The sequence below is a fragment of the Crotalus tigris genome, unplaced genomic scaffold, assembly GCF_016545835.1.
Source record: "Crotalus tigris isolate CLP2741 ecotype Arizona unplaced genomic scaffold, ASM1654583v1 scf7180000019068.10715455, whole genome shotgun sequence".
NCBI lineage: Eukaryota > Metazoa > Chordata > Lepidosauria > Squamata > Viperidae > Crotalus > Crotalus tigris.
Genome location: NW_024097358.1, coordinates 9,026,939 through 9,052,813, shown reverse-complemented (window position 1 = coordinate 9,052,813; position 25,875 = coordinate 9,026,939). Strand labels below are relative to the sequence as shown.

The 25,875-nt window shown below is 40.2% G+C and overlaps 1 protein-coding gene across 6 annotated transcripts in view; it reads right to left on the bottom strand.

Annotated features, from left to right (window-relative positions):
• The window catches only part of KANSL1 (KAT8 regulatory NSL complex subunit 1), a 186,090-nt gene that overhangs the window by 137,895 nt on the left and 22,320 nt on the right, over window positions 1–25,875 (bottom strand). For 2 of the 6 annotated variants that reach the window (XM_039359026.1, XM_039359031.1), the window contains exons 1-2: window positions 25,118–25,822; window positions 12,851–14,237 (exon numbers count right to left, since the gene is read on the bottom strand). In XM_039359026.1, the coding sequence (XP_039214960.1) occupies window positions 12,851–14,154 (1,304 nt within the window). In that variant the 5' untranslated portion in view covers window positions 14,155–14,237; window positions 25,118–25,822. Of the gene's footprint in view, window positions 1–12,850; window positions 14,238–25,117; window positions 25,824–25,875 lie in introns of those variants that run through there. The other 4 variants (XM_039359028.1, XM_039359027.1, XM_039359030.1 and 1 more) reach the window with 3 other exon arrangements.

Genomic DNA, 25,875 nt, shown 5'->3' with positions numbered 1-25,875 from the left:
CCTCATCCTCTGACATAGGTGTGTCAGCTATCTCCAGATCCTCTGACCCCTCCTCCCTTAGCTGGGAAGACGTCTCAGAGATGCCTGAACCGGGGACTGTGGCACGTCCCGCTTGAGGGGAGGTATAGACGGAGGCAGTGGTGGATGCAAGGATCGTTGACTCCTACAGGAAGACATGACTTGCATAAATGCATTGTGCATATAAGTTTGAAACTGATCTGACCACATATCCCTTTGTTCCATAGAACTCCCCCCAGCCTCAGCTGGGATAACCGTGGCTTCAGGACCCTGATGAGGAGATAAAGATGAGGAGCGAGGGGGATCAACCTGTTCAGTTTCCCCCTGAGGAGACCAAGCCCTAGGGGCATCCTGAGAAGGTGCAAACCATCAAATGGAGAAGTGTCCAATGGAACGGGGGGGGGAACCATTTCAGCTCCACTGGAACTGAGCCTTTGTGCTTTGGAGAATTCCCTCTCCAGTACCAGATGTCTCCTCGAGGCCTCTTGCTCAGCTGCCTTGGATGGCTCTTTGGTAGAGATGTGTTTTGTCTTGGCTTTTTTCTTTCCCCTCGCGTTCAAATCAGTAGATCTGTGCTTTGTTTGTGCGGGGGGAATATCAGAGCCTTGGTATGCCTGGAGCGAGGAACTGTCTGCCATTGCAGTCTAGATAATCTGGGTAGGAGATATCTAGAAGTGGGGGGAACCCAAACATGCAGATCTGGTTGACAGAGATAGAAAACCAATCCTCGCTCTGCACAACAATTGCAAAGGACAGCCAGACACTCCCTAGAACTGCCTGTCTAGGCCAGTGACAAGATGCCACACTAATTGGAACAGGTGGATCTAAAATAATTCCCCTTCGCTCCACTACACCAGAATTTCAGGATATGTGACAGAGCCTCAATGAGTAGCTAGAACAATAAAACCAATACAAAAGGAGCAATCACACATGTGATTCTGCTGATAACGCACTGAAATGCTTCCCCCCGGTGAAGGCCAGACAGCGCAGGCCAAGGTAAATACAAGCAGGCCTCAATATAATTCAGAGGAACCTGAGGTCCCTACAAAAATGGCTTCCGTGTCTGGTGACACACTCAAAATGGCAGCCGTGCCGAATAGCCCTCTCAAAATGGCAGCTGCACCCGAAAGCCCTTGCAAAATTGCGACCGCGGCCAAACCATGTGGTCAAAATGGCGGCCGGTGCCTCAGAGAATGGTGACCACGCCGAAAAGAGGGGGAAAAGCAGACAATCAACTCCCTGGTAGAGAGAAACTCAATGGGATAGCCAGCTAAACAATCAATTCCCCCGTTCACAAAAAGCACTTGCGGTTAGTAGAACAGCCTCCACTGCGACCCGAGCTCTGCTGCCTAGAGAGAGGCCTTGCGTTGGTGAAGCTTGAAAGGGAAGCCTCCGAATTGCCTGAATCCCAAAAATGCCTCCGTTGCCGCAAGACAGCTTCTCAGCCGGTCCGCGCTCCCGACAATCTGCTTACTCGGAGCTAAAAAGCTCCCACTTGTAAACGGCCTGTAGCCTTCTCCACAGGAGCCTGTTAGGCTCGAACTCAGAAGGCCTGAGTCAACTTTCTATCCAATTTTAGTTAATTTGAGTCCCAATTTAAAACAGAACAATTTAAATACTGCCAAATTAAATTAAAGCCAATTAAATTCAATCTGAATCAATTAGAAATTTCACTTTAACCTAGCCTAGCTAAGGAGCCAAAATTTTTGCGCCCTACTGAGCCAAGACTAAGCCAAAAAACTGGGAAGATACACCCAGAGGGAGGCGTGGCCAAAGTTTCTGACTTAGTGTCTTCTGAGCAGGAAGGCTGAAATTACCCATCCAGTGGATTCTACACTCATCATGCTGGAGAACAGCCCCTTTTACTTCTCCGAGCAGCCGCCTGCCAGCTGATCAGCACTGCCCTCATGCGCGCGCGCACCTCCTCCAGTGAAATCCGACCGGGAGAGCTAAGCGAAGAACGTGGGGCTTGAATTTGCTGGAACAGCCTCAAAAGAGTCCCGCACGATCCTGAGGGCGATCTGGGAAACCTGTGGATCTTCAAGTCTCTCACTGGAGCTGCAGCTGCAAGCAAAATCTGATGGAAATTCAAAGCCCCCCCCCACCTGTGGATGATGGCTAACAGTTGTTAAACCCTGCCTGATCAGGTGTTGAGGTAAAGGGGAAATTTAAGAAGGGAGGAAGAAGAGGAAGGAGCCCCTTACCCCAAGTAAGCTAGTTATTTCTCCCCCCCCCAATGTAGGAGATTGGAAGCCAATTTCCAAGTTCCTGAATGGGAGAGGAATAGAAATTTTGGTACTGTAGGCCAACAACTACAGCACAGCAAAGCTACTGGGGAAAAGAAAATCCACCAACTGAGACTATACCTGCCTAAGAGCCAAACTTGCACGTCTGTCCTGGGCAAGATCAAGTCAAGACGGATCTCTATGGTCCAAGACAGGTGTGGCAATTTTGGCTGACTTGATCTGATTGGGCAGGAATACAGTCTAAACCCATTGGTGGATTCTCCATCTCCAGTGCTGGAGAATCATTTTTTTCACCATTTCCTTATAGTCTTCCCAGTTTAGAAGCTAGGGTTCCTCTTGGCAGCTACTGAATACAAATAGACCTAGAATTATGACCATTCATTCAGTGACCATTCAAAGTTACAGCAGTGTTGAATTAGAAGGCTTACTATAGTTCTTCAGAGTTCCAACCATTGTAGTATCCCTGCAATCACATGATTGCAATCCAGGAGTTTAGTACCAAGATCACAATTCCAGCATCACAGCAAGGCATGGTCATATTATTATGAACTCCAATGTTCCCTGACAGATTTCCAAAAGCAAAAATCAATGGGGAAACTGGCAGGAAGTTGTAAGTCACAATCATGAGATCCTTGCTTAATGATCCAAATGGTTCTTATTTAACAACCGCAACCAGTTTGGTCTAGAAGTTAAAGTACCAGGCTAGAAACCCAGAGACTGAGTTCTTATTGTCTTAGGTATGAAAGCCACTGATGATTTTTTGTCAGTCACTGTCTCAGCCCACCCATTTCATAGGATTGTTATTGTGGAGGAAATAAGAGGACGGAATTTTAGGTATGTCTGATGCTTTGAATTATTTATAACAAAGAAAGATGGGCTATAAACAAACAAACAAATAAACCAGGATTGCCAGAATTTCCACTGCTAAGCAATAATCACATGACACCTTATTCCAGTTCTCGTGGTCTTTATAGTCATTGAAGTTTTAGACCATCTCAACTTGGCTTTGGAATTCCTATATAGCATATACTAAACTTCTGTATGTTGCAGTCCCACTGAATTCAGGTTGAGGAAGGAAAGTAACTAATATGCAATCAACTATAGTCAAGTTCTCCTAGTTTCAAAACATACAATAGAATAAATGAAGTATTTTTAGATGCTGAATTCAATTCAATCCCTGAACAAATCTACTTCACAAATCAATAATGTAATTATGATTTAACATGTGATACTAGTAATTGGAAATCAAATTTTTTTTGAAAAAACAGAATGTATGGTTTATTTAATAAACTATACATAGACTAGAAATTAAGAATTTGTGTAACAAAACCTTTATAGAGAGACCCTCTTTGAAATATTATATACACTATCAAGAACTGTTTCAGCTAAATGTGATTCAAAGTTTACCCTAAGAGAACCACCAAAAAATAGTTTTCACTCCTTCCCATCAGTTGATGTCATCTTTAATTCCATAGCACACCTGCTTCATCAAAGATCTTCATCCAGGAAAGTGGATAAATGGAAAAGCAGGGCTACACAGCAATGGAAGAGTACACTTTTCCTGGAGAGACTTAGAGCGTCTACTTGCCCACCACACATTTTCAGAATCTGGACACTTTATTTTCTAGCCATTGGGACAAGCCATGGGAGGTTAAATGGTATATGAAGGAGTAGTTAGAGCCAAAATTAGAAGAAAAAAAACCTATTTTCTCCTTACCATTCATTTTCTACTCTTTCTGGAGGGTTAGCTTGTTTATCTGATTTGTTAATTCCTTGATTGGGGCATTGTTTCTTTCTTGATTGTTGGTGTAAGTATTAGTGTTAATCTCTACTTATCTGGGTGTTGATTGCTGATGGGGATGTCTTTTTGATTTCTTTTTGGATTTTTGATTGTCTCTTTTGAATGGTATGTAGATGTTATTTATCTCTATGTGCCAGTTAACGGTTGATTTATCTAAGAACCAGGCTTTCAGGAATTCTTTGACATCTTTTGGACTTGGTTTGATCTAGGATGCTCTGTTTTCCAACTGAAACTATGGTTAAGTCTGTTTATGTCTTGTGAAATTAAAGAATTTTTATTGTGTTTTCTGATGGCTAGTTGGTATATTCGTGGACAAAATCCATTAATCTTCTATCTATTGTTCTATGTAGTGGCTGTTAGTCCTTACAATGGATGTTGTACATGATTCCTAATTTTGTTTTTTTAATAGTTTATTGGTGTTTTCTGAGATGGGACGTTATCTTACCTGAACGTCTTTTCTCAGCACGGAGATGGAGAATCCACCAATGGGTTTAGACTGTGTTCCTGCCCAATCAGATCAAGTCAGCCAAAGTTGTCACGCCTCTCCTGGGCTAGAGGATACCAGTCTCCACACAGGCGAAGCCATGACTGACAGCAAGACGTGTTGGCTCATAAACATAGATCTAGGCCTAATAGCCTACTAGGGTGGGAGTGGATTCTCCATCTCCATGCTGAGAAAAGGTGTTCAGGTAAGACAATGCCCCTTCTCCAGCACAGGAGATGGAGAATCCACCAATGGGACATACCAAAGCCAATTGTCCCTGAGGGAGGGAATCAGGCCTGCCCAGTATGGTGCTTTGAGGTAGTACCTGCTGTAGAACTCTCCTGCCAAAGGAGGCCTCCATCAAGGCGAACTTGTCAATTTTGTAATATCTAACGAAGGGTGACGGAGAGGACCACGTCGCCGCTCTGCAAACATCTTCAATGGACGCTTCAGTGTCCCAGGCTGCGGAAGTAGCCGCGCTACAGGTGGAATGGGCCTAATGCGCCATGGAACCAGCACTGAATCCACCCGATATGACTCCGCAATACAAGCCCTAATCCACCTGCCAATGTGGAGGACACTTTTCTGCCCCTAGAAGGAGGATGATAGGAAACGAAAAGGGCCTCGGTAGTGCAGAAGGCAGCTGTCCGCAAGATATAGTAACGGAGTGCTCTGCAGATGTCTAGCAGGTGCCACTGTCGTTCCAGAGCATGCAAAAATCTGGTAACACGACTTCCTGAGTCTTGTGAAATAAAGTATTTACCTTTGGAACAAAGGTCGGATCAAGACAAAGGACCACTCGGTCTCGGTAAAAAATGCACAAATCATCTCTAGTGGAGAGAGCAGCTAATTCGGAAATCCACCACACGGAGATGATAGCCACCAAAAATGCTACTTTGTGTGATAAGTATCGCAAATCACATGTTTTGAGGGGTTCAAAAGGGCGGATTGGTAAGAACCCACAAAACCCTTGGTAGTTCCCAGGAGGGATATCTATGGACTACAGGGGGCTTGGTGTTAATAGCACTCTTGATGAAAGAGCGGATCAAGGGATGGTGACCTAAGGAAGTTGCCAAATCACATGTAAGTATGGTGGAAAGAGCAGCGACCTGTCTGTGTAGTGTGTTTGGAGCCACCACCCCCCTTCCAGAAGGTAGTCCAATATGTGAGGAATCATCAGATCTGGAATTGTCAAGTGGTGCTTTGAATACCACAAACAGAAATTCCTCCACGTGGCCTCATAAATACAGTTAGTCAAGGCCCAACGGGAGGACTGGATTATAGAAATGACTCCTGGTGAACAGTGCTCCCGGGATAAGACTGAGCACTCAAGTGCCATATGGCTAATTGGAGCCATTGGGGTTCCGGATGAAGGAGTGTCCCCTGACTGAGTGAGACCCTGTCCGGGGAAATCCTCCATGGTTCCGCTAGAGAGAGGTTCACTAGGTCGGCAAACCACAGTCTCCGAGGCCAGTAGGGGGCCACTAGAAGAACCTCCGCTCTTTCCCTGAGGATCTTGCGGACGACCGCCGGAAGAGGGAGGAGGAAAAGTGTAGAACAGATCCTCCGGCACGGACTCCGAAGAACGTCCGAATCGGTGGGAGATTTCCCTGAAAATTCTCGGGTGCAGGCGCCACTCTGAGTGGTTCACCATCACCCTGCTGAGGAGATCCTCCTGTGTATTTGCCTCCCCTGATATGTGATTAGCCTTGATGGAGGCTAGGTTGGACACTGCCCAAGAGCCCAGGAGGAAAGCCTTGGACAGGAGGGCACGGGATCGGGTGCCCCCTTGCCGATTCATATGAACCTTGGCAGCAACGTTGTCCGTGAGGACCAGTAAATGACATTTCGCTACAGAGTTGCAGAAGTGTCAAACGGCCAGGTGTATGGCTCCAAGCTCCAACCAGTTTATATTGTGCCGAAGGTCGGAGCCGGACCAACAGCCTTGGGCCCACTGTGAGTGTAGGTGTGCACCCCAACCGAACAGGCCGCCCAACCTCCGGAGCTGTAATCGCAGCTCCAGCAACCAGAAAAATAGCCGAAAACCTGCAAGGAAGCCTCCCTACTCGCACTGAGCCCAAACTGCTGTTCTTGGGCCTGCGCACACAATAGGGCACCGGGGATGCAACCGCAGCCCGCCAGTCATCACGAGTGAAGGCTTTGATCAGCAAGGACTCCAGAACGGCAGCCACAGTCCCGGCAACAATAAATACTATCACAAGTTATAGGGAAAACCTCCCTGAAGCACACTGAACTTCTACCACGCCCTTTGTTCCATGCGTGCAATAAGGCCTTGGAGCTGCAGCCGCCAGCTCCGGCAAGCACTCAAAGAAGCAAAAAGGAAAAGGCAATTATTGTTGCCTCTGAGGGATGAAAGCAGGCTCCCCACAGTCTAAACCCATTGGTGGATTCTCCATCTCCTGTGCTGGAGAATTCTAATATTCTGACATCTAATTAGATACTGAAACTTATGCAAGAAAGCCATCAAGAATCCCATTGTTCAACTTTGATCAACAAGTATTCTTTCCACTATACATCTCGTTAAAGTTCATCTACTTTGATTAAAAGGTGACTTCTATTAAAAGAACAATTAATAATCTATGATCAAAACTTAATATATACTTCTCTGAAACTTTCTACCTACAGAGAAAAGGATGGCCCCAACCTTGCTAGCTTTTCATAACACCTAAAGCAGGGCTTTTCAACCTTTTCACCCATTGTTATCACTTTTAGGATATGGCAATATCCGAGTACCACCATTAAGGTGTGAAAAACTTGATGACCCAAAAAAAAGTGATAAAGTACAGGTAGTTCTTGACTTACAATAGTTCGCTTAGTGACTGTTCAAAGTTAAAATGGCACTGAAAAAAGGACCCCAAGCCACAGCCGAGCAAGACACCTGCTGCCCACCTGGCGGTGCTCTTCCTCCTGTCCAAGGTTTTCTTTGTTGTGAGCATTTCTGTTGAGGATTGGCAGCAGAGGTGGGGTGGGGGTGTTTGGTTTTTATTCCCCCCGTCTGTTGGGTGGTTGCAGCAGGTTTTGGTCACTTAAGATGACCCAGGGACACTGTGACCGTCATAAATATGAATCAGTTGCCAAGCATCTGAATGTAAATCACAAGACCCTGGAGATGCTGCAACATTCCAGCTGATCGACGCTTCTGGGCTCAGCAGAAATGCCAGGATCAGTGCTGCTTTTCAGCTGATTGGTGCTTTTTCAGGGCTCAGAAGCACCAGGATCAGCGTCGAGCTCCAGCTGGAGACTGGCGCTGATCCTGGCGCTTCCACTGAGCCCTGACAGCCCTGCAGCTCCAGCCATCTCTCGCTCAGGCTTGTGCTGTGCTGCCACTGGTTCAGCTCATTCCCCTTCCCTGCTACTTTTCCAGGATGGTCACGTATCACCTGCCAGGTACCAATGTACCACAGGTGGTACCTGTACCACTGGTTGAAAAGTCCTGACATAAAGATCTAGGGCAGTGGTGGCGAACCTATGGCATGCATGCCAGAGGCAGCAATCGGAGCCCCAGCCCTGCCTCCTCCCATGGCCCCCTCCTCACCAGCAGCCCCCCAGAGGAGAGTTGCCCCCGGGCATGGCCCACATGAAGCAGCACAGCCAAGGACATGGTAGCCGGGCAGCAGGGACAAGACTCCGTCCTTGTGCCCCATCGCGTGCAGACGATGCTGCAGGGCACAGGCAGAGGGTGTGGCCGCCATGGCGCTGCTGGGCTACCTAGGTGATCTGTGGTGGGCTGTGGAGGTGGTGGGTAGCCCAGTGGGCACAGCAGAGCGGGGACAGGGGTGGGGGGCGGGTTTTGGGCACTAGGTCTCTAAAAGGTTCGCCATCACTGATCTAGGGCCTAGATCTTTGTGAAGGGATCCACCTCCTGGCAACGTTAATGATTTTTGTATTTTTCTCAGTTACTACTATGCGTTTTAACTTTTGTAGTTGTTACTGTTTGCATTTTTTAACATTGTTTGCTATCCAGAGACACTTCTTGAGATGGGCGACTACATAAAATAATAAATAAAAGAACTATTTTTAAAATGTTAGTAATACCAAACTAATTAGGAATTATATATATGAATTGTTTATAAAATAGTTTTCAATCAAATCAGTCAGATGAAAACAAAATCAATAACTGGATACTAATGCTGAGTTCTAAATGCCAATAAAAATAATCAGTATGCAAGTTTGATCCATGTATTTCAGTGAAAAAAAAGAGGAAAATTAAAAGGGAAATTATATGTATATATGTATGTATGTATATATGTATCTCTGTGTGTATATATGTATGTGTGTGTATGTGTATGTGTGTGTGTCTTTGATAACATTAAAAATGTGAATCCTGGGTATGAGCATGTTAGCAAAACCAAAAAGTCGAACACCAGGATAGAAGTATAAGCAAAGCTGCTTAATATAAACAAACAATTGACTTATGTAGCCAATTGTTTTGCGCCTTGCTTCTTGAGCGCATCCCGGCCCACTCATTTCAATCAGCCTATTCATTTCAGCCATGGCCATGTGTTTGATCTTGCCAACGCGGAGGCCATATCCCGAGAGACCACCAAGAGTGGCCGCTTGCTTAAGAAGTCCTGGTTATCTGAGAATTCAATCAATCGTCACATGGACCTCTTACCAGCCTACCAGACACTTAGACGGTGGGAGGGGCAGCAAAGGAGACAACCAGTCCACCCCTTGCAGGATCGGAGCAAGGGGGCTACAGGTGAGGCGGCGGCGACTTCCAGGGAAGACGGCGAACCGGCAGCGCGCCCAAATTGCAATTTGGAAACTTATGTGCAAGATCATCTCAAAGCGATAGGGGAGGAAGACAAAGAGAAGAAGCAATCGGACAGCCGCCCCTTGCAGGATCAGAGTGATAGGGCTACAAGTGAGATGGCGGTGACTTCCAGGGAAGACAGCAGTGCACCCAGATTGCAATTTGGGGACTGACGCCCAAGATCGGCTCAAAGCGAAGGGGGAGGCGAAGAGCAAAAGGGATCAGATAGCCATCCCCGGGCGCCTCTACGCGCGCCAAGGGAGCGATTGCAAGGAGAACAATTTTTGAATCCTCGAACAGGTTGATAGGAGTGGGACGACTTAGACTTAATGCATTACGGCCGATTGAAATGAATGGGCCGGTGACGCACTCAAGAAACAGGGCGCAAAAGCAATTGGCTACATAAGCGAACTCCTGGATCTCCTTTTCTTTTCACTTTGACAATGTCGGCAGTTTGGCCGACGAAAGCTAAGTGACTTTATAACAAACAGTCTTCTTTATATTAAACAGCCTTGCTTATACTTCTATCCTGGTGTTCAACTTTCCTTTTGGTTTTGCTAACACACACACACATACACACACACACACACACACAAAATTAAAATTAAATTAAATTAAATTAAAATGCATAGCAAAGCACAAGCTCAAGCATCAAATTTATTAAGAATCCTTCTGAATCCCACATGGACTCCATATGCATTCTTAGGAAATAGAAATTTTAGGTGGTTTCAGCCAAGTACTTTGTCTGGAATGTACTCATTTACACAGGAAAAGAGAAATATCTTGATGAACTAAAATGGATGGCAGAAAACAACTTCATCAGTTTGCCTTTTGGTAAGGGAATGCCATACTCTCCAAAGCAGCAAATGCTATTAGAGCAACTACAACATGTTCCCAAATTTAAAATGGGTAAAATTTCTCTCCAAAGTTACAGTTCTGAAATAAGCAAACCTGAATACTGGTATGTGTTTATTTTAAAGACATCTAACTGGAATCAGGCAGGTACAAGTCAAAATAAGTAACACAAAATCAAAATAGTGGCTGAAAAATGAAAAGATATTTCTTGGTAAGAGACATGCTTTTTTTTTTAAGCAATCACTGTATTTTAATGCTGTGTTTAAAGCGAACTATGATCTGAAGTGAATAAATCTGGCCTTTGTTTTCAATGAAAACAAGCAAAGGGAGAGGCCCATTAATTGAGCAAACTAAAAATACAGGGTCACAAACAAATGAAACAAATTTAATTTTTTTAGCTCAAAGAATAAAAAAGAAAGTACAGTAAAATTACAGTCTATTATTAATTTGGTTGTCAAAATGTTTACTTATTAACAGAACGAAGCACTGGTCTCCAGGTTAGACAGGAAACTGATTCTGAGGGCAGTTGAACTATTCCCACATAAATCCCTTTTTTCAAGAGTTATACATGGCTCAGAGAAAATCATATTATACCAAATACTGAAAATGACAGGGTGTGCACATATGAACAATCAAGTTGCATCTCATTTAAATACAATAAGCAGACTGCAATTCTATAGATGGCATGAACTTAACGTTAAGTTTGAAAACTAGATTCTACATTTTCTTTGTGTTTCTGCATGGATATAATCATCAATGTAACATAAGAGATTTGACGCAACCACTGCATTTGTTTAGGCCCATTCAAATTTCGACATAATCAACTGTTTATTCTTTTTCCTACCTGCCTCAGCCAAAACCTGTCTGCATTATGAAGAAGCTTATTCCCACACTAAGCTTTCTATAATAAAGATCACAGCAAAACAAATATTATTCATTCTTTACTAAGTTTATATTTCCTGAATCTAATATGATTTTATATATATATATATATATATATATATATATATATATATATATATATATATATATATATATAAAAACATGCCCATGTGCAGATATTTATGTCAACCAAAATTTTCAGCCTAACACTGTGTTTAAATTATATTAAGCTGACTTATAATACCATCACATCATGTGACTATGATATTCTTTTGTAACAGTGAGGACTTGTAGACCCCTATCTATGCATGTGTAGAGTTTTTCCTAAAAGCCATAGCTTGTGGCTTCAGAGGATTCTTTCTGACCAGCACTGCATGATTACCTCAATATCTAAGCTGCCGTATTTTGTAGCTTCAACTGGTGAATTATGGAGCTACAACAAATTTTTAAAAAGAAAACAAAGAATCCCACAGGGCTGATACTGCTCATTCCTAATGGAACTGTTTAAGATTTTATTTTTTTGCCATCTCTCTTAAATCACAGAAGCCAATCTAGATATTTTTTCAGTACATAAAATAAATACACACCTAAGGGCAGATTAGTTCTCAAAGTCCCTGTAACTTTCCATTAACCACTAGCCACTCCTCCAATTAAGTTGTTACAAGACAAACATAAAAACAGAGTACAGCTTTTTCTAATCAATCTGCAGTTCTAGTACAGCTCATTCACATCCCAATGTATTATGGTACTCACTTCGGCTGATCCAGAGCTTTGATATTTACTACCCTGTGACTGAAGGGTTACAATAATGCTTCTTATCAGACATCTTTGAAGCCATTACTCTGGGATAAGTACCAGATGGCCATCTATTTACAGATTCATTACTGGGGAGTGGATCCCAAACTGAACTTATTCAATAAAGAGGAAATTTCATTCATTCATTCATTCGTCAGACTGTACCATTTGTGTTGTTTTTAGTCCTGCCTTTCAAATTTTTCTTCTTTATATATAAAATGTTATATATCAGGACTCACAACGTGATATTTAACATGCTAAACAATGGTGTCAATTTATCACCTCAAATGTTGGTTGGTTGGTTGGTTGGTTGGTTGGTAGGTAGGTAGGTAGGTAGGTAGATAGATAGATATAAAATATTATATATCAGGAATCACAACTTGATAATCTCCTGCCCACTCCTCATCCAACCAATGTAAAACAGTATCTTCAAATTATCTTCTCATGCTAACTGGCATTACTGCAATCTGGAAATCAGAACACTTGTACAGCATCATATCATCCATTACTGTTACATACTCACAGAAGCTTAGATTTAGAGAGAAACATGAACAACTTCAGTGCAACAATTTCTGCATTGTCTTAAATCATTTATTTGTAGGTAATTCTTTTCTATTACCCATAGACCCATTATAGAATAGAAGTATGGGTTGGATTCTTTTTGTTAAAAAGCAATAAAGATGTTCGGCTATTCTCAGCCACATTAATACTTAAAACAAGTTATTCTCTTCAACAAGCATAACTTAATTTAAGTATGATACTACCATTCACCAATCAATAGCCTATCAAGTGCAGAAACCTATTTTATATAAATTACATTGAACACATCTTAAAAGCAAACCAACTTTCCTCTTCTAAAACTAATTTGTGTTACTGCAGCTTGCTGGCTCCTGATTTTAACTGTACATTAAACAATACTGATATGAGACAAAACTTATCTGAAAAACAAAATATTAAAAACTGTAAAGCAATTAACACTTGATGTTACTCACAGGGGTACATGGTGCTGTTCTGGATCTGCTTTGGCCAGTTCCTCTTCTTCAATATCAGACTCTCCACCTGAGCTACTGTCTGTGACATCAGAATCAAATGTTTGCTCACAAGAGCGCAGATTAGCCATTCCACTGGCAGTAAACCTTTCTAGTTCTTCTGAGATAGAGTCACTTTTTAGGAAGTTGCTCAGTCCTTCCGAGGTACTTGTCTCATTTGCAGTTTTTCTTAGAGCTGCTTCTGCCTTGCGGGTCAGCATTAGCTGACTCCGGTGTCTCAAGGAGTCCAAAGCAGGTAACTTGCTTAGCGTTTTCTGTAAAAATCCACCAAGCTGTTGCTGAATGTGCCGCTCTACCTGCTTGGCCTGTACCACCTGCAGCCGCTTTTGCAGCCTGCGAGCACGATTCTCAATGTCTGCCTGCCTCCGCAGTAGCACCTTTGTCCTCATATCTGAATCTAGAGTGCTAAAGGAACTGTTCGGCAGAGTGATCTTCTGTTCCTCTGGCTTGCTGCTTCCAAGCTCAGAACAAACAGGCATTCCAGATAACAAAAGCAACCTGTTCTCCCCATCCCCTTCGAGTCCACACTGCTGCTCTGGGGAACTGTGGTCATGTTTATTTGTCATGCCATTATTGCTAAGTGGGGTAGCATGCTCTGCATCTGGGCTTTTATGTGGTAGAGTGCAATTGCTCAAACCAGACTTCAGGTCCTCCAAATCACAACTTCCAGATCTATTTGAATCAACTTCCTGGAGAGTCGCAGAAGAAGGTGCACTCTTACCACCATTAAGTGAAACAGAACTTTCATGGTCAGAGCTATTAGTTTTAGCTAATTTTTTAGCCAAACCATTGACAGGTGTTTGTGGCAAAGGTGTCTGATTACTTGTACTCATGGTTTTTAGATTTTCCAAGGAAATCTCCAACACTGGTGGCCTTCCCAACAGATCACTAGTTTTCAAGAAAGGATGAGTCAACAGAGAATGAGATTTAAGGACTGTCTGCTTGTTGAAGACCCCTTGCAGTTTCAAAGACTCCTTTGGAGGAACAGATGTTACATCTGAACAGAGATAAGATGCTACCAATGGCTGCAGCTTTCCCAGCTCTTCTTTTGTAGAATTATTTCGGAAATCTAGACTGGAATCCTCAGCTTTCCTTTTGGTGACGTTACTGGCAACAAGGATGTTGTTGGCGTTGCCGTTTTTCTCGGCACTGCCAGGAGACAGGGAAGAGGATGAGGGAGCCAGTTTGAACCGGATGTGGTGAGCTTCAGTTGCTGCGTCAGTGAGAGCGGGCGCCATAGTAGCCATTCAGCACAGAGAGTTGGGAAGTCCAGCCTCTCCCCTTGCAGAGGCCAGCTCTGCAGTGTTTTTCTGCCTCGCCGAAGGGCAGCCTTAAAAAAAAAGCAGATATAATTTAGAAATGTAAAATTGGCAAACTAGAAGTAACAAGTTATTTGTATCTGCATTTTTATCAGATACAGAGAGCCTGTATACACCTATTCATCAGACATAACGGATAATTTCCTAGCCAAATTAGTCAGTATAATATCCAATGGGAAGGTATAAAGTGGACCATGAACACAAATGTGAGCATCCTCTGAAATGACAAAATGGTGAAATAACCAAAGGATAAGAAGCAAGAATGAAGATGAAATCGCGAAACAAGTGATAAACAACAAATATTGGACATGTAGATAAGAAAGCTTTCTCTAACAAGAGAATGTGGCTTTTAACTTTGTTGCTAAGAAATGTGAAATGCTGAGGGAAAAGTGTGTTTTGCCAAACAACTGAAAAATGTACAATATGAAAAACGGGTTCTGAATATAATAGAAAACAAAGCTGCATATGAGAGCCACTGTGGTATAATGGTGAAGATTCTGGACAAAGGACAGAGAAACAGGATTCAAGCGTAAGCCCAACTATGAAAACGTGCCAGATGACTCCGAGAGATCATTAGCTCTAAGCCCTATCTTAATCACAGGATAGTTACTGCGAGGAAGGAAGAACTAGTGGCAGTGTTATATATATCATCTTCAATTATTCCCTGATGATTGGAAAAATATCAAGCTAATAAGTGAAATATATTTCTTTATTAAATGTTCAAGCATTCCCCAATCACAGCCTCTTGTGCTTCAAATCCCAGAATTTTCAATAAAGGTTTTTCTGGAAGAACCCAGGAAAGCTAGTATGCATCATGTATTCTATGTTCCACCGGCAAAACGCAGAAGCCAGCACTGCTCTTACCAGGGGTGGCAGAAAGCCAAACTAAATACAAAATCAGTTCAGAAAGATATTTTCCACCAGTGAATCAAAACTGAACTCATCTAAATTCCCTCAATTGTCATGATCATGAATAAGTCTCTATCATAAAGAGCAATCATTTGTTTAGAAAAAGAACTTCTTTTGTGTTTAGGAAAAGAGGCCTTCCCTATTCCACTGCTAAAGGTCAAGAATCTTAATTCTTAGGATTCACAAAAAGGAATTTCCACCTGCATTTCATTTGACTCTAAATATAAATCATTACTTTCCCCAAATAAAATTAAAAAATATTTTCTAATTACATGAATTAACGTATTTTGAAGATATTAAAAATTATGAACTGAACAGTATTTTCCCAACTTAAATCACAACTGAGCAAGCAGATGAGATACTGCCCCTTAAGACTTCATAACAATCTCAGAATGCTAAGAAAGATGTATAATGCCAGAGATGATTGAAGATGTATTGGTCTAAATTTCAACTGTTTAATCACAGGCAATGGCAAAATAATGTCCTTCCCAATATGTTGAATAATAACTTTCATTAGTCCTAGTCAGCTAGGCAGTGGCAAGATCTGAGAAAATTGTAATCAAACCATGTGCAAAGCACTCAACTGCCTACTTATGCTCTACCATTTTCTCTAATTGTCCCATTAATTAATAAGCCTTTTCTTGGTAAAAAGTTCAACCCTCTTCTGCCATCTCAACATCTTTTTCAGTTCTATTGTTTAAATGGGAGACAAGTCTGTATGCAGTATTCTAAAAATAGTTTTGTATCCCAGATTTATATAAGGGCATTACACTTGCTGCTCTTTACTAGAGACAAGTAAGACAAAATTGCATTCTCTGTTCCTATTTCTCTTTCTAAAAGAGCATGTAGAAACAGTAGGCCCAAGCCAACTATAGTTGTGAACAAAAGAATCAAATGTAACTCCTTAGGATCAAACAAAACAGCCAACCAGCTCAACCACATTCAAGATGAGGAAAACAACTTTTGTTCTCATATGCAATTTTTGGCACAAATCTGCTTATTGGATTGGGATAAATATTTGGTATTTATTCTGTTTTCTCACAATTTTAAACTAGGATATTCTTGCCCATAAAAGCATGATATATACTCAAATGTTTCTTATTGTGTATATTTAAATTTGGCAGGGGGGAAGGGAGAGAGATTACCTATAGGTCTGGCTCATGATTCACAGTAGGCCAACATTTCAAAGAATGTTGGCTTACTTTGAAAGAGCAAACATGCTGGTGCACTTTCAATCACTTCTATTTAACTTCTAGCAGGAAGAGTAGCTAAACATTCTCCAAAAGTTCTTCTATGGTTTATTTCTTGTACTGTCTGAAGGAGCATGAATTGTGGTTTGCAACTTTGTCTGCTTATAAGGGAGATTCCTCAGCATCTCATGATAAATAATGGAAGCCACTATCATGGTATGTGTTACTTGTTCCCATTAGGACACTGCCATAAATATTATACTATATTTAAGACCAGGAGAAACCTTATATTCCCAATTTTTATTCTTATCTACTAATTTTTTTCAATCCAGCGTAAAAATGATAACTCAAAGCTCTGATGATTAATCCAAAGCAAGTAAAATATTTTAACAAAAATTCAATTTTCTTTGTTTCCACATCAGTAAAGCTCATAAATACTTGCTGCAATTATATTCTAAGTTACCTTGTAACCTAAACAAGTACATTTAAAAAACAGCTATCCAATCACATACCCTTAAAATAAATTCAGAGCATCTACTGGGATTAAGTAATTTAAGAAATTTTTAATGATCCTTTTTGGTTGCATTACTGTTTAATATTTGGTTCCCTAGAAAATTTATCTCTAGTTTTCAGCACAACCATGTTCTATTCCATCACTTTATATTTATCAAATGCAACGCACCATTTTTTTTTCAGTTTTCCCATAATCACTTCTCTCCCTCTCCCTCTCTGTGAAAGCATGATTTCAATGAATTTTCTATTTGTTTGAAAGACAAAACAAAATACATGCAATTAAAAATATTTTATTTGATTAGTTGTGGATCTTTTATTGTCAATTGCCATCATCCCACAACCAAATACAGGGTGCTGACTGGACAACATGGAAAGTGCAGATCTGTACATGAGGAAAACAAAACAACTACTTCATAAACCCATTTCACAACTTAGGAGAACAAACCCACCAGGACAAGATTCAGCAGTCCATCTGCATTTAAAAGACAAAGGCCACTCTTTCGAAGACAGAAAAATCCACATTCTGGGCAGAGAGGACCGCTGATTTGAAAGAGGGGTCAAAGAGGCCATCTAGGTCAAAATTGAACAGCCCTCTCTCAACAGAGGGGGAGGCATACGACATCATCTATCTCCACTATCTCCAATCTACAACACAGTCCTTTCAACAGTTCCAAGAAGGCTCCACATCCATTTGCACTACTAAAGTGACCCTGACCACACAGATAAACCTCAGATAAACCTCCAGGCGGCCCCCAAGGACCCTCTAAAACAAGCATATCAAACTCGCGATGTATCACTTTTTCCCATTGCTGGCAATAGGGTGGGCGCGATCTGCTCTAAAAGAATGCAAATAACCAGCTATCGGCAAGGAGTATAAATCCTTCCATTTCCCATCATCCAGTCAGAGTTGAAGAAACTTCTTGGAAGAGAAGCCAAACATCTTCGAAGAAAAACAAGGAAGTCCAGTTGCTCATGAAAAAGATTCTTTGGGAAAGTGTAGTCAACAAATTTAGAGGATACAGAAGTTAGAGAAGCACTATGAAGAAATTAAGCTTTCTACTTAGTGCATGTAGTTGTTAAAAGTAGATAAAGGTACAATTACAATTTAAAACTTGCCCATTTTCCAGAGTCCAAATCCTTTTTATTCTTTTCTCTTTCACAAAACTGTTTTGTTTTCCTCATCGACCAATAAATGGACAATAAGCTACACTGGTTTCAGCAGTATGAACATACCAATAAATGGACAATAAGCTACATTGGTTTCAATAGTATGAACAGAGAGCCAGGCACAAATCCTCATTCAGTGGACAACTTCGAGCTATTACTTTTTCACAATTTCCCTTACCTATCTGAAGATAAAATCTGAGGAGGAAAAAAAGAAATATCCATATAACCAATCTGTCCCTATTCAGAAATCAAAGACGCCTCAAACCCTGGCTCCTAGCTCCTACTCTTAGCCACTGTTTAAGTTTCCATCTGCTTTTAACTTTTTGAACAGAAACACATCAAAGTCTCCAATTGCTAACAAGCACTACAAAATATTTAATGCAAATATGTTAAAATTAAAGACTAACATTGATCTATTTTTGTTTCATTCATCTACACAGAAATCATGATGTAACATTAATAAGTAGTCATATAAATAAGTCATTTTTCATTCTGAGGCTACAGAAGTCTACAATCCTGAAGAAACTATTTGCATCATGGTATATGACTTTACTTTCATCAATGCACATTTTTCTCATATGCTTTCCCTAACACCATCCACAACACAGAAAAAAATACTGCATTTGAAAACTTAATAGAAAAGAGGCCAAAAACCAAGGATGGTCCACATTGCCCCTTTTAAACAGTGTCCCCCTTGGAAGCAGACAGCTCTGGCTAAATGCTTCAGCATTAAATATTTCCAGATATGCAGCTGAAAAAAAAAAACAGTGTTTCACAGGAGGAAAAACAATTAAAGCTTTAGTGAATTTATTGAGCAGTAAATTATTTGGTTAAAGCAAACAAGTCATTTTATTAATTACACAATTTATTTCCCTCTCTTCAAAATAACTTCTTTCAAGACAGCTTACAAACAGCAGCAAATGTTATTGAATTCAAACAAACCCAACTACTAGTAATACAGTTAAATGAATTTAAAAGAGAGGGAGGGAGAGAAAGAATGGTCTGGTTATAGAAAGTTTCATTTGATGTTTAAAAAATAACATTAAAGCCTTCCTTCATTGAACTACATATCTCTTTTTATATGCTACAAGCAGTCAGACTTTTTAGTAGATTTTGAAACTGAGGTCAGCAAAGCTAAGAAAAATTATTATAGATGTTTAAGATCTATCTAGTAAGATGTGGCTACCACTAAGAATGGGTAATTTTTTTGACCTGTGGGCACATTTAAAATTTTGATAACATATTTTAAGCGGCCCCACAAAAATACTTGTCCTGACAGGTTTTGCTAGTCACAGAAACTTTTATCAGAAGACAAGGCTGTGAACATCCCTAGGACATTGCTTACTACTACAGCTTTTCAGTCCTTTGGATAACAAAGGCACATACTTCAATTAAATCCCTACAGGCAATACTGAAAATAAGGATGAAGTTCCAATTTCATTTTTAAAATGATATAGTTTGGGGAAATAAATTAGATAGCAAAGAAACATACCAATAGTTAGAAAAAAATCTTTGGTATAACACCGTAATTCTCAGGAATTATTGCCTCCAAAGAGTTTACTAAATCACTGCAGTATACTATTCTGAACAGACTGCTACTGGTATACCTTACCTTTAAAGACAGTCTATGCCAGAGGTTATTTAGGAACAAAGGTAAGGTTTATGAGCATTTCAAATTGCATATCTAATGTTTTAGAGTGGGATACAGCTCCAGATCTCACTTTAGATATCATTTTGCCAATCAGGATATAAAAAACTTTTTCTTTTAAAATTTTTATACCTGAACACATACACACATGCAAGCATTAATACTACCAAAATATCTTTTTTACAAAAATACAGCAAGGTAAATAATCAGCTTCATATATACTGTAGAGTTGTAAGACAATAATTCAAGAATGTAATTATGCTTAACTGATTTAACTACTTTGAGAAGTAGTCAGTTAATAACAATTTTCTGACAGCTGTATCAGCCTATCCCATGTAAAATAATTAATATACTGGCCATCTTAAGAAAAAATAAGGCAATCATGAAAATACTGGTTACTACCATTTTATAATTTATTACTTTTATCATCTCTTGCAATTATTATATTTTTAAAATAAAATGTTGTATTTTAACTTTTTTTCTGATTTACTGCCAAATTTTAACTGATATATTTTTTGTGGCATATCCTATATTAAGAAGCCAAAAACTATTAGTACAGATAATCTATATATGAAATATCACATAGACATTTGTTTGTTTTAACAAAATTTAGTAAATTCTCTTAGGTAATTTGTTGGTCTAACCGTAATGCTATTCCAGTAACAAAAGACTGAGTTGTACAATAAAAGCTAAAAGCCAGAAATATTCATTCATATATAAATTTGTTATTCAGATCCATTGTTCTGGGAATGCAGAATATTAGTATATCAGACACAAAAGAATATTCTGTATTAGCTATAGTAGCTGTTAAGTATGAAAGTTATTTGGGTATAAATATGGCCAACAATCCTAAACTTATAGGATTCCAATAAGTGCAAAATTATGTTCAAGGTTCTCTACTACTAAATGTGGTTTAAATTCAACCGGTTGCTTTCATTTGGACAAACATTTTGGTTAATACCGATAGACAGGTAAAACCTCAAAATGATGTCACATTTCAAATCAGATCTATTTTAATAGATAAATTATCAGAGAAATCAATATCCCAGAACTTTTTCCCCCAAACATATCTTTTAAACAGATTCTATCATTTCCTATGCAGCAATCTGCAAAATTCCAGCCCTTAAAAACTTCTCTCCCCCAAATTACACCAGATTAATGGCAAAATGCCAATATTTAATATTTGTAATTTAATATTTCTATCATTGTAGCCCATGGAGATAATTTATTTTCAGTACAGCACTTAGCTGCTAAAAAGTTACTTGGTTTACATAACATTTACAAACATAACGTCAATAATCAAGAAATGTCAGAATCCACCATCAGTGTTTTTTGGTTTTATGACAACTGTTAATTAAAACTCAGAACTTTAAAACAATATATGAAAAAACATGATTATTTTCACATTTTAATCAATGCTTTAGAAGTGTATTTTATTTAAAAAAACAGAATCTGTTAACATAGCAAAAATAGGAAATCTTTGGTATTCTGATTAAATTCATATGACACTTATGATTAAATCAACTTCTTATAAAATAAGAAAAATGGAAACAGCAGTTGAACAAAGATAATAGAATTTCATGAATATTTCTGTATAATTTTGCAGCTATTTTTTTTCCTGCACTTTGACCTATCTTTGTTAATGTGATATAAATTATTAGAGCAGTATCTTCAATATGTTTTCAAATCTTGATTCAATGAACTCATTTGGGGTAAAAATCAGATAACAATATGATTTGTATAATTTTCTTTTGTAAGTCTTTTTTATAAGCTTTTTAACCTATGCCCTTAAAAAACTAATAAGAGCTCTCTGTCCTTAACTTATAAGTAAACAAAATATCTTTATACTGAGTAGTAAAGAAATTCACAGCATCAAGTAAACTATGCTTTAACATTTCCATTGTAATTATGAGCAAAATATCTAACATAAAAGACATCCAAATGAAATAATCAGCTTCCCTATCTGAAGATTACAATTCCCAGCCAGCATGGATAAAACCTAAAAGCTACACTATCAGAGAATTATGGGGAGCATCATTCAATACATCTGCAAAACAAATAAAACACAGCAGCTGCCCTCCAACAGATTTTTCTACAAATATATTGCTTTTAAACCTTATTTCTATTTTACATCATCAAAATGATTTGAGGTAGCTACAGCTGTATACAGATGAAAATAATAAACAAAAAATAAACTTCAAATACACAATACATCTGGTTGTCCTAGCATCAATGAATGTGGATAAAGTTTACTTATTCCTGGCAGCAAAATCTCACTTGTGATTATGAGAACTGCAGCCCAAAGCATTCAAAGGAGTAAGGAAGACCAATTCAAAAGAATACTGAACATTCCAACAACTATGCTGGAAGTGATGAGGACCACTGATTAGAAAGCTAGCATGAACCAAATGCTGATCAAACAACCTTCCTACCCCACTGAAAGAGGAAATGAAGAGATTGAACTGTTAGGTTTGGTTTGTCTATCTTAGTGTTATGAGTACAGTCAACCCATCAGTTGCAAATAGGTATAAATATTATGCTATTCCATGATAAGCCAGTGCATTTCCCACAGCTGTTGATGAACCAACAGGTGTATTTACCACTTAGCCATTCTACAGCTTAGCTTTATCTTCACTAAGCCATCCCAGAAAGGATGTTTCCCCAATTTGTTTTCCTTATTGTGCCGTTACAGATACACGTAGTATATATAGTTCTTCCTTCTATATTCTCCCCACCTATGAGATAGGTGATCAGAGAATGACTAGCCCGAAGTCACTCAATGAGCGTTTGTAACTGAGGATGGACTAAAACCTGTTTCCCTTTTCCTAGTCCAGCATCTTAACCATGACAATAAAATGATGCTGCAAATAAGGATAATCTTACATTTTAGATGTTAATAAAGAGTGATTCCTTGAAACAGAATTATGTTTATTTTAAAAATGACATTCAGAAATTCCAGCACTGTGGTAACTTTAAAGAAATATGTATACTTTTGTGAAGTATACCACATTTGAGAAAATAGGATCTTATTCACAAATTACTCAATTGCATAACCAGCCATATGTATAATTACTTGTTTCACTGTGTTAAAGAATTGACTCCAATGTGAGTTATGTTTTACAAATGAATCAAACAGGTTTAACATATCTAGTATTAAGAATCATCATTCACAAACACTAGGCAGTTATATAGCGGAATCCTATGTAACTTTACTTAGAAGTCACATTTGGTTAAAATATGAACCCAATGTACTTACTGTATTTTATTCAAGTTAAACATACTTTACTATAAAGTGCAAAGACAGCAACTTGATTAGAAGAAGTGAAGTTTTTATTTTTGAATCCCCTTGTGCAATAACACTACCTTTCTAAAGATTGTTTTCCATGTATAGGTTAAACAATTCATACAATTCAAGTAGTTTCCAATAGCTTCTAGAGTTTATGACAACCAGAAGTACTATTTTTACAACATTTAACTCCTGCAAAAAAAGTTTTTTAACCTGATTTATTTTTAGAATTATGCATCATAGGCAGAGTAAGTATGAGCCATCATACAATCGCAAGAGAGAAAGGGAAACTATTTTCTAGTGGTTAGAATACAAATATCAAGTTAATATACTCATATTTTAAAGTGGCAGCAAACAATTATGTAACACTGAAGAGGTTTTAAATCAAAGGATTTAAAATGCCAACTTCTCTTCCAAACAAAGTTTCATCTTCTTTTAACAACTGTATCTCTTTTCTGAACTGATCTAAAAGATCAAATAGTGAGGCAGAATTTTCCATTCTAGGAAAAAACTGAGAATTATATTTGCTAGTTTGTCTTAAGAACAAAAACAGTGCCATCAATTCTAAATTATTGGTGGTAAAGACAGCACATGTTTAACTAGGGAAATTCACTAGAGAAAGCTAGACAACTATAACTCTAAGGAGGAAAAATGCATGTTCGTAAGTATAAATATATACTTGATAATAAAATGTCATTAAGAACCAACATCCTAGCACACCCTTCTATACTACTTATTACATTGATCCAAATCTATACCCCAAACAGTAATTTCAAATTCTATTACAATAAAAAGGAAAATCTCACACAATAGACATTAAGCAAAACAAGTGTTCAATTTAGGTTGGTTGGTTATAACAAATAAATAAGCCCCATAATAACGTATAAGTTACTTTAGAAAGAGCCATGAGAGAAGAGAAGGAAAAAGAAGCAAATTCATTGTCGATTGTAAAAGCTATAGCGACAAGGATACAGCATGCATTCTCCACAAGGCGCACACAAAAATGACTGCCAACCAGCCACGTGACGACAAAATCTCCAATACAGGCGCGCTCACGGGCGCGCTCACACACATAAGATGTTTGAGAATGGAAATTGGGGGTAGGTTTGAACGGATGTGATGGAACTTTGGGAACGCCGGAGTTCGAATGTTAGCGAGAAGTAAATTTTGAAAGGTGCATGTTTATGAGAGAGGAGGCAAACAGAGCAAGAAGCGTCTAATACAAAGAAAATAAACATCTTCCAATTGGGAAGCTTTCTGCATTAACAGAAGAGCGAAGCCTTCAAGTTAAAGTGGCGCCATAAGAAACCAGCTTTTCTTCTTCCCCTCCCCCCATTTGCATTGGAACCGCAATACTTCGCATATGCGCGCACATACATGGCTAATTTTTCAATGCCACTTTAACAATAACATTAACAACAGCAAGTGAGGGACAGGCCCGTTATACAAGACGTCGTGTTGCATTGATTGAGGAAAGTACTTTGCAAGTGCTATTGTAAAATGGACAGCGGGAGTGGTCGCATCTATTCCAAACATTAAACAAAGTCAATCTTTTCCAGTTCCCTCTCTTCCCCACGCCCTAGCAGACGACCGGCTGCAGTGCTTATTCCCTCCCTCCCCCATCCCCGTCCCACATTTAACTGTTAAGGGAAACTAAAAGCTCTTTTGTAACCTTATAAAAGCGCGATTACTACACAGCTTTATGGCTTTCCAAAGGTAGAGAAGAGATCGCATTGTAGTTGCAGGACAGCGCAAACGCCTGAGAGTGTTGCAAACACATAACAGGTAAGAACGGGAAAGTAGCAAGAAAAAAATTAATATCAGGAAGAATTAAGAACGTGGCAATGCCTTACACTTCGAATGGAAAATAAAAAACCGGGCAAGGAAGTTTCATCATGATTACGTCTTTTTAAAAAAGAAAAATCTCTCCGCAAAAAAAATGCACACCTTACAACCAGAAATTAAAAGACAAGCGAGTCGCAAATAGAAATCAGGGGGGAAGGGAAGGAATAAGGGTCATACAAGTTGTTTTCTGGCCGCTGCGGCTCGTACGGGGTACAGGCAGCCAGTAGCGCTAACAAAGACAGCGACAGAAGGGCCGAGCAAGGGCAACGGGAAAGCCAAGCAAGCAATCGAGTAAAGCAGGCAAAAGCAAAGCAAGCAGGCAGCGACACCTACCACGTGACGGAGCTGAGAGCAGAGTCCGGGCGGATCCGGCCCGACGCAAAAAATATATATATGTAGTAATAACAAAAAGGGCGCAGTTTGCAAACAAGGCGAATGCGAGAAGCAGAGTCTTCTTCCCTCGCTCCCGAAACCACAAATCGTCTTCTTGCCGTTACTGTTCTCTCTCGGTCGCTCCCTTTCTCCCCCTTCCTTCCAGCCCCAGCTCCCCCTTTCCCTGCCCGCCTGCTCCCTGCTCTTCTGCGGGCAAGGAGGGCGGGCGGGCAGGAAAAGGGCTGGGGAAGGAAAGGACTCGGGGGGGGGCGGGAAGGTTGCTTTCTCTTTTGCAACCGCCCCCACCCCACGCACCCAAGAGGAGGGAGAGGCGGCGGCAGCGATGGGGGGGGAAGGTGCTCCTGGCTTTCTCCCCCCAGTGGCGGCGACGGCGGCTGTTGCGGTGCCTCCTCCTCCTCCTACTGCAAAGGAGGGTCTCCCGCTCTTCTTCGAAGTGGGGCACAATGTGCAACAGTCTCTGCGGCGTTTCCTCCTCTCCGCCTTCGCCACCCCCTTTTTGCCTTCGTACCCGACCCTCCACCCGCGTACGGCAGAAGGCAGCCGCAGCGACCGCGGAGGTGGCGCTACTGCTGTTTTTCTGCTGCTAGATAATGTTCGGGGGGAAAATGGCGGCTGAGCTCGTTCTCTGCTCTGCCCTCCTCCTCCTCCTCCTCCCTTTAATCGGAGAATGCACCGGGCAGGCAAGGCAGGGGGAAGGG